The 9,272-nt window shown below is 37.3% G+C and overlaps 1 protein-coding gene across 1 annotated transcript; it reads left to right on the top strand.

Annotated features, from left to right (window-relative positions):
• The first annotated feature begins 947 nt into the window (after positions 1 to 947).
• si:ch211-57i17.5 (usherin) lies at positions 948 to 9,009 on the top strand. Its single transcript, XM_007259875.3, has 5 exons — positions 948 to 1,341; positions 4,534 to 4,784; positions 5,839 to 5,910; positions 6,902 to 7,105; positions 8,372 to 9,009. The coding sequence occupies exons 2-5, from the start codon at positions 4,623 to 4,625 to the stop codon at positions 8,453 to 8,455; spliced, it is 522 nt and encodes a 173-aa protein (XP_007259937.2). The 5' UTR covers positions 948 to 1,341; positions 4,534 to 4,622; the 3' UTR covers positions 8,456 to 9,009.
• The last annotated feature ends 263 nt before the right edge of the window (positions 9,010 to 9,272 follow it).

Below are 9,272 nucleotides of genomic sequence, written 5' to 3' on the forward strand. Positions count from 1 at the left end.
AGTATTACAGAGACATAGCCAGTCATTCCAGTATGGTCAGAATGCCCATTAAATTAAACAACGTAGAGATAACAGCAGACTTGGCCACACCAACACTGCATACAGTTCTTTCCAAGTTATGTAGTGATTTTACTCCATATTAATCCAGTGGTTGTAAATCAACTCTCAGTCATCTCCTCTATTCGCAAAAAAAGATTTTAATGGAGTTAATTTTGTGCCAAAAGATTTACACAAAAATATAAAATCTGCAATTAAATAGCAGATTATATGCATATAGATACGAAAAAAAGAAGCAGAAGCAAATAAAAGATTCCAGACGCAAAAGACTTTAACAGCAAAATCATCATAAATCCACAGAAAATCCACATAAACACAACAATGACGCAAAGACTGGCAAAATCTGCAAAAAATATTTAAACAAATGCAAAGAATAACAAAATAACCAATTATATTTAAAAATATATATTTAATATCTTTCTTCTGTTTTGATTTTGCAACATAGATTTTTTAGAGTAAGCTTTTTCAAATTAAATTCAAGTGTTTGAACATGGTGTGACTGATGAAATAATTATTGGCCCCTCTTTAAATATTTTGCCCCTTGATACCTGAAAAATCCTTGATCTGCCACTGGGTGGAGCTAAACTCCTGTAGACTGCACAATGGTGGATGTGTCGGTTTCTGTGATCCTGCAAAACAATAAAACTAAAGCAGGCTAGCTTAATGTACATGAATAGACTTGTCAGACATAAACTTGACTTGTAGAGAACGTGTCAGCTTGCTGTTGTTAACCTTTAAAAAAGAAACAATTGACAACGTTTTATAAAAAGATGAATGTTTAAAAGAATAAAAAATTCTTAAGTATTTTTTTACGTTTTGAGAGAAAAAAGGGCACAATATTCTAACCCACATATGTGAGCCCTTTAAACTGTGGGTCTAATGTGTGTGTGTGTGTGTGTGTGTGTGTCATGGCTGACTAGGTTGTATCATTATGAGGCTTCTCTGCCTCACAAGTAAAGTGATACCTCTAGTCACCATAGTGACACAGGTACTGATCACTGGTGTAGGGAAGAGTTACCCTGTGAACGCAGCCGCTGCTGTCTGATGCTCACCTGGATCTTCTTTAGTCTTTCTCTCTGTTCTTTTCTCGCTACAGTGTTTGGGGTGTTAGAGCCCTACTCTCAGCCAGTGGACACGGCGTGGTAAAATATTAATGCAGTAACCTCACTCTCTCTCTCTCTCTCTCTTGCTCTCCCTCTCTCCTTCTCCCTTTTTTCTAATGTCACACACACTTTGGGGGTCCCTGCACCCTCTTCACAACACGAACCACGGAAGTCCCAAGTGGTGAGTACCAGCTTGTGCTCTCTCACTCTCGTTCTCTCTGTTTATCTCCTCTCTCTCTCTCTCTCTCTCTCTCTCTCTCTCTCTCTCTCTCTCTGTGCTTCTCTCCTCTTCTTCTTCTCTCATTCTCTTGTGTAATACCTCACAAGACTCCAGTGTATATACAGTCTTTAGAGGTATTATATATATTTTTGCATGTTTGCCATTCTTAAATTTTTCAGATCATCAAGCAAATTTATTTTTAGTCAAAGACAACACAAGCAAACAAAAATGCATTTTTTAAATTCAGTTTTTTATAATTAAGGGAGAAAAAATCCACCTACATTACCCTCTGTGGAAAAGTGTTGTGCCACTCTTGGCAGCAACAACTGCAATCAAGCTTTTACGGTAACTTGCAATGAGTTGCAAGTTACTTTCCTAAAAAAGTTTCTCTGATTTTGCTATTTATAGGTATATTTAAGGTATATTTTAAGTAAAATGAACATTGATGTTTTATTCTATAAATTAAGGACAACATTTCTCCCAAATTCCAAATACAATTATTGTCATTTAGAGCATTTATTGACAGAAAATGAGAAATGGCTCAAATTAAAAAAGAAGCAGAGCTTTCAGACCTCAAATAATGCAAAGAAAACAACTTCATATTCATAAAGTTTCAAAAGTTCAGAAATCAATATTTGGTGGAATAACCCTGGTTTTTAATCACAGTTTTCATGCATCTTGGCATGTTCTCCTCCACCAGTCTTACACACTGCTTTTGGATAACTTTATTCCACTACTGGTGCAAAAATTTAAGCAGTTCAGTTTGGTTTGATGGCTTGTGATCATCCATCTTCCTCTTGATTATATTCCAGAGGTTCTAAATTTGGTAAAAATCAACTCATAATTTTTAAGTGGTCTCTTATTTTGTTTCAGAGCTGTGTTTACATACACATACTGTTACCTCCATAGATTATTTACCAATTACACAAACAGTAAAGGCTTGAATGTAAAACTGTAAAGTAGGTCAGAGAGAGAGAGGGAAGGTGAGAGAGAGAGAGAGAGAGAGAGAGAGGGAGGGAAAGAAACAGAGTGACAGAGTGTATCTTGTTACAAAGTGCCACCAGCAGCTTTGTGATTACATCTCCAAGGAAGAAAGCATGAACTGCCCCTCTGCTGTTGCTCAGTGAAACAGGAGACAAGCAACATTTAGAGGCCGATAAGGACAGAAAAACCGACCCCACTCCCGTCCATCAACACTCACACACTCGGCCAGTGTGTGACCACTGCAGCTCTTTGTGCACTGCTTAAAGAGTGTTGGTCCTGTAGACAGAGCAAAGGGGTTTAATCTCCAAATCACTTAATGACCTAAATAAAAGCACTTCAAGCTGGAAAAGCTCAGCCAAGGCCAGTTTGCCAGCTGATCAGCTTTTACTGCAGTGTTGTATTATCTGCTCTGCTTCTGGTCCTCAAAACAGATTTACTGCACCTTTTGTAGCACCCCAGTAAGTTTTGAAATTTGCATAAACATTGACAAAGACAGGGCTCAATTTGAGGAGCAAAATAATAATTTCCTTACCATAGAAATTCCACTTTAAATGTTTTAATTAGACCTCATCACAATCAGACTGCTGTAATAAAAACACAACAGTTGGTATAAAAATGTACACAACCCTGTTAAAATGCCAGGGTTAGTGATGTAAAAAAAATGAGATCAGGATAAATAATTTTAGACATTTAATGTGACCTATAAACTGCACATCTATATTGAATAACAAACTGAAATATTTAAGGGGAAAAAGTAAAAAAAAAATTAAAAACGAAAATAATGCGGCATCTCCTGAGTACAGCCCTCTTCAGATCACCCCACAGATTTTCAATCAGATTTAGATCTGGGCTCTGGCCGTCTTTTCCAAACCTTTAATCTTCTTCTGGTGATGAAGTTTTTCTTAATTTTCAGCTTTCTAGAATAAATCTGAAGGTTTTGTGCCAACATCGACTGGTATGTGGAACTGTTCATAATTCCTTTCATCTTGAACAAGGTGAAGCCAGTACCAGCTGAATAAAAACAGCCCCACAGCAAGATGCTGCCTTCACCATGCTTCACAGTGGGTATGGTGTCCTTTAGGTGCAGTACAGTATTGTTTTTGCATTAACATTCCTTTTGGAATTATGGCCTAAAAGTTTAATTTTGATTTTATCAGATCATAACACAATTTCCTACATGTTTTTGTATGGGGAGTTAAAATGTATTTTTGCTAACTTTATTTTTTAAATTTCTGCAAAAAAGTTCTTTAACTCCTTTAATGTTGTTGTAGGCCTCTTAGGAGCCTCCCTGGCCAGTTTTCTTTTCTTGGAAATGTCTCTGTTGTCCTATATTTGTCCATTTGATTATGACTATCTTCACTGTGTTCCATGGTTTACATAATGATTTGGAATTTCATTTGTACCCTTCTCCAGACCTTTTTTTTATATAATTTTATTTCTATTTTTTTTCCATTTTCTCCCCAATTTACACGGCCAATTACCCAACCTGTTCATTAGAACTCCCCCTATCACTAGCGATGCCCCAACACCAGGAGGGTGGCATCTTCCGATACATGTAAAGCCACTGCTGCTGATCCAACTTTGCTGAGTAACATCACAGTGCGCTCGGAGGAAAGCACAGTGACTCGGTTCTGATACAACAGCTCACAGACGCCTTGTGCTGATCAACATCACCCTTTGGAGTGATGTGAGGACAAGGCGCCATCTACCCACCCAGAGGGAGCAAAGCCAATTGTGCTGTCTAAGGGCTCCTGAAGCTGATGGCAAGCTGCATGAACAGGATTCGATCAATCTCTTGATCATAGTGGCAGCACATTAGACCATTGGACCACCCAGAGCCCCCCAGTCGAAGGCCTTTTAACAATAAGATTCCTCTGATGCTTTGGGAGCTCTCTGCGGACAATGGCTTTTGCTGTAAGATGCCACTAAGAAAATGTCAGAAAAAGCAACTAGAAAAACTTAACTTATTTGGGGTTAATGAGTTATGGGTCATGTGGAAGAAAAAGTTGAAAGGTTGCCAAATGAAGATCCAGACAAAAAATTTCCAGTAAATATTTTGTTGCAAATTTAGTTCCTAGTAAGACTGTTAAAGGATTTGTAATATGGGGGAATTATTATTATGGATTATACAGTGGGTTTCTCTTTTCTCTCTTTTCTCTATCTATCCAGAGCTGGCGCTGGCTACTCCAGCAGGGGGCCGATTTGGTGGAGATTCAGATGGCCCCCCAGTTTACCGGCAGCTGTGGTTTATAGTGGTAATGGCTGGTGTGTCTCTGGTGCTGCTAGCTGTTTTTCTGGCTGTTGTTCTGCACAAGGCCCTCAACCGGCCTCCATTCACCAGAGAGAGACCCCCGATCGTCCCCCTACACCTACAGCACAGGAGTCCAAGTGCAGTCTACCCCCCCAGCAATTCCTACCTTGTAAGCACAACACACTACACACCTGAAACAATTAGTCTACTGATTTAATCCCAGAGGTGCAGAACACAAGTATAAAAACACAGACTATAGTTCATCATTTACTGCACAGATGTGCTGCTGACTGACACGAAAATTAAGTCTGGACTGAAACTGTTTTTACAATAACTGTGAAGAGGTCAGGGTAATCTGGTGTAAATTAGGACTTAATTTTAACCCTTTCAGACCTAAATTAGTATGTGTTTAACATTTTTATTTAATATTTGATATTAACATTTTTATTTCACAAACTATCCCTAAACAGTAAAATATTATAAACATTATGAAGTGTTCTAAATCACATTAAATTCGTAAAATCGATCTCTTACTCTACTTCGTTTTAATGCTCTAGTGCTGCGCACTCTAATGTCTGAACTAAGAACAACATTTCTTCCAAATTCCAAATTAAATATTGTCATTTAGAGCAGAAAATAAGAAATGACTAAAATAATAATAATATTAATAATAATATTAAATCAATATTTGGTGGAATAACCCTGTTTTTTAATCACAGTTTTCAGGCATCTTGGCATGTTCTCCTCCACCAGTCTTACACACTGCTTTTGGATAACTTTATGCCACTCCTGGTGCAAAAATTCTAGCGGTTCAGCTTAGTTTGATGGCTTGTGATCATCTATAATCCTCGTGATTATATTCCAGAGGTTTTTAAATTTGGTAAAAGCGAAGAAACTCATCATTTTTAAGTGGTCTCTTATTTTTTTCCAGAGCTCTTTCAGTCTCTCTTTTTGCTATCTTCTTGTAGCCATTTTCCTCGAGGAGCCAATGGCTGCAGATTGTTATGTCTAGATAGATAGAGAATTTATAAAGCTCTAGTATTATCATTATCTGGCCTTAAGGCCCGAGACCCTGGTGAAAGTTATATGTGCAAACTTTTGCATGATGAACTACAGCTCCACTTCACTACTTCACTATGCATTTTTGAATAATTGATGAAATATGTTATAAACATGTAAATTAGTTATATATGTAAAATGTGTACATCTTATTTCTACCACAGTTTGATACAGTACCCGACACAACCAGCTCTCCCAACAGCGTTATGCTGAAAAGCTTCACTATGCACCTGGAGGTGAGAGGATAACTCACTTAAAATCTTTCTATTTTCTGTTTTTTTTTTTTTAAAGACATGTTTATCACTATTTTTTACTTTACTCAACATATGTGTTGAGCCAAAGTGAGAATCACCTTTTTGATTAATTAGTGCATAGTTAAAATACTGTGTTTGGCATAAAGCAAAGGCATATTGAGCAGAAAGTGTTTTGTAGAACACCTATGTTTAAACTTTTTGAATTCTGCATGCAAACAGTACATAATAGTTATAAAAAAAGTACATTTACCATTTAGTATTTAGTCTGAAACAATTACTGTCAGTGATACCACATAAAAATAACTGAAATAAGATATAAACCAATTTACAACACCCTAGTAATTTACTAGAAGCCACCTGACAAGTATCTAAAATTCTATATCAGCCATTCTGGTATTCTGATATCAAAATATCAACCTCAGCAATACTGAATTGCTTTAAAGCTCATGTCCATGAGTTTTGGGATTTAGGGCCCTCTCTGGTGAAAATGGATAATTGCACCAAGAATGTGGAAGAATCATTTTAAACTGGGCGGGTGTGATGCGGTCTCCTTTCAGAGCGGATGAATCCGATTCTGGTTTTAGCACAGACTATAACACATTCCTTTTTGGCTTCGGAGCTTGATTTACCCCTTTGTTTCTGAGTGAATGAGCTACTGGGCTCTGAGTTTCCCCCTTCTGAAGTCTCCATTGCTCCACCAGCAGCTTGCTTTCAGTAAAACTGAGCTGGATCTTTTTTCAGAGGCTGTACATGTGACGTGGCCAGAAGAACTACCACGAAAAGTGACCCAAGACCCCAGTTTTTAGAATGAATATATTAGGCTTAGCAGGGATGGTCGTTCCATTAATTATGGTTGTTCATTATTTATTAAATCAAACATTCCTTTCTTTGTTTTTCACTCTTTTCCACTTATTCAAACAATCACAAAGGCACATTGCTGGTGCTGTAAGATATTTTTTTTTATTTCCTTCAGGAAGTGGTGGACTCTAAGGTCCTTGAGGATGGTGTTTTACCCGAAGGTGAGATGGGGGTCGTTACTGTGTCAACGGTCCACATGTCCACTCATGGCCTTACCCAGAATCCCCTGCGACGGAGTGTGAGCCAGTTGATTGACAGGAAGGGGAGGGAAGACGATGAGGTGTGGGACCCCCACTTCAGAGCTCATGACAGTGGCATGGTGAGACCAAACTCACTCAGCAGTGATGATCAGTTCCTTAATCAGTCCTCTGATCATCGGATCAGTATATTGTAGACATTTCCACTTCTGGGTAACACTTTACAATAATGGTACATTAATTAACAGAATGTCTCAGTAATTAGTAACTAAACTAACACTAGTAGGTCATAAGGTCATTATTTTTTATCTTAAGTCATTATTGCTTATAACATTCTTATGAAATGTTGTTTTAGTAGCTTAGCTTAAAAAAAATTAAAGACTGGTGAACGTGTGCGTTTACCTGCAATGTTTGTGACTCCTAACTGGACAGCACTAATGAACCCACTTATACACTGCACACTACAGTCACTCCACACACAAAAACCTTGGTTACACAATATGGAGACAGAGTTCTCTAGTGGTGGATCAGGGCAGAAATATATTATGGTTTATTTGCATTTTGTGTCTAATAACGGTATTCAAACATGATAAAATTATTAGGCCACAACAAGAATAAGTTTTGGAAATACATACTTGAAGATCCATGAGTGTAGATGTATTATAGATTATAGATTATATATGTTTTTCTCTACTTTATAGAAAAAAAAATCAACTAGATTTAGAAGCACCGCTGGGATGACTGCATTTAATGACAGGAGCATTAGTGAGATCTACTTAGCTCATCCCAAAAGTGATGAATAGAGCACTAATATTTTTGAAAGCACTGTTCCACTACAACACAGTGGTATTTGCTTCAAACTGTTTTGTTCTATTAGGATTATTTCTTTCTTGTTTAGTTTAAAAACTAGACAAACTGTGTGTTTCTGTATGGAGAAGAATGGGTGCCAAATTGAAAAGCAAACACTACTGTGGAAAAAAGTAAATGCAATACACAAAATGCATTGCTTTTCCTCACTAACATGCAGAAGACATGTCAAATTGAATTGCAAAAACCCCTATTACATTACATTTCACTGCAATTGATCTCTTTATTGAAAAACAATACACAAAAATGTACATTTTCAAAACCAAATCACAATGCACAGAACTGCATTTGGTCTAGGAGCAGCGTGGAATTCGTGCCAAAATGAAATGTAATTACTGTCAAATCAGAACCCACTACTAAAATTGGGGTGGGGCTGAGAAACCAAAGTAATCACTTAACAAATCATTGTGCTGTTTTTTGACAGCCATTATTTATTGGTGTTTCACATATAGCAAGGATTAATATGAAAATCATGGGGATCTTATGAAATTTCTTAACCCTCCCCTCTTCCTGCATTTCAGTTTGATGAGGAGTTTGTGGACACAGTTAAAGGCTTCAGCACTGTGAGGAAAGAACACACCATGTTCACTGACACCAACCTGTGACCTGCTCTACATGGAACCTCGGACCTCCTATAGCCGGTGGCCCTTTCAGGGTGGGATGAAGGTGGTCAGTAGGTGAAATGAGAGGTAAAGAAAGAGTGCATGGATAAGAAAAACAGAGACAGATCCAGGAAACTAAGGCAGAGGGATCAGAAACACCTGCAGGACGTTGGTGGCCTCCTGTGGATGCAGAGGGACTAACAACATGTTTTTTGAAAGACTAGAAAGAAGAATAGAATAGAAGAGGAGTGACCTCATTTAGGGGTCTTTGTAAAGCACTGAACGTCCAAGTTTACCAAAAAGGTCCTAAAACCACCAGTGTTAGGCTGGGGCAGGGTCCAAGCTAGCTGAGTTACACAGGATATGATCCATTACAGCCAGAGAACAGAGGATATTTACTAAAATAGTAAATATTTTAATGTTGATTCTGTTAAGTATATATCTCATTAACTTAATTGGTATTCTGTATTATAATGTATGTAATTGTTTGTACCTGCAGTAAACACTGACCTTTCTATTACCAACCAACAATAAATGTTTTTTTTTTTTTTTTTTTTTTACAGTGATTGATGTCATTGGTCATTTCTGTGGAATTTATTTAGTATTGAATTGTTTCAAATGAGACAGGGGGTTAACTAATATGAATTTTACAGTCGAGGAAACGGAAGACACAAACAGTGTTTTTACTGAAATTGTTATAAAGCTTTAGATTTAAAAATGAACTGAATTATATTACAATCCATGACCCTATAAAGCCCCTATGGTGTATTTTTTATGTTAGAAAAATTGTACCACATACTAAGTGATGTGCACCAGATAC

This window comes from Astyanax mexicanus, chromosome 1 (genome assembly GCF_023375975.1).
Source record: "Astyanax mexicanus isolate ESR-SI-001 chromosome 1, AstMex3_surface, whole genome shotgun sequence".
In the NCBI taxonomy this organism is placed as follows: Eukaryota; Metazoa; Chordata; class Actinopteri; order Characiformes; family Acestrorhamphidae; genus Astyanax; species Astyanax mexicanus.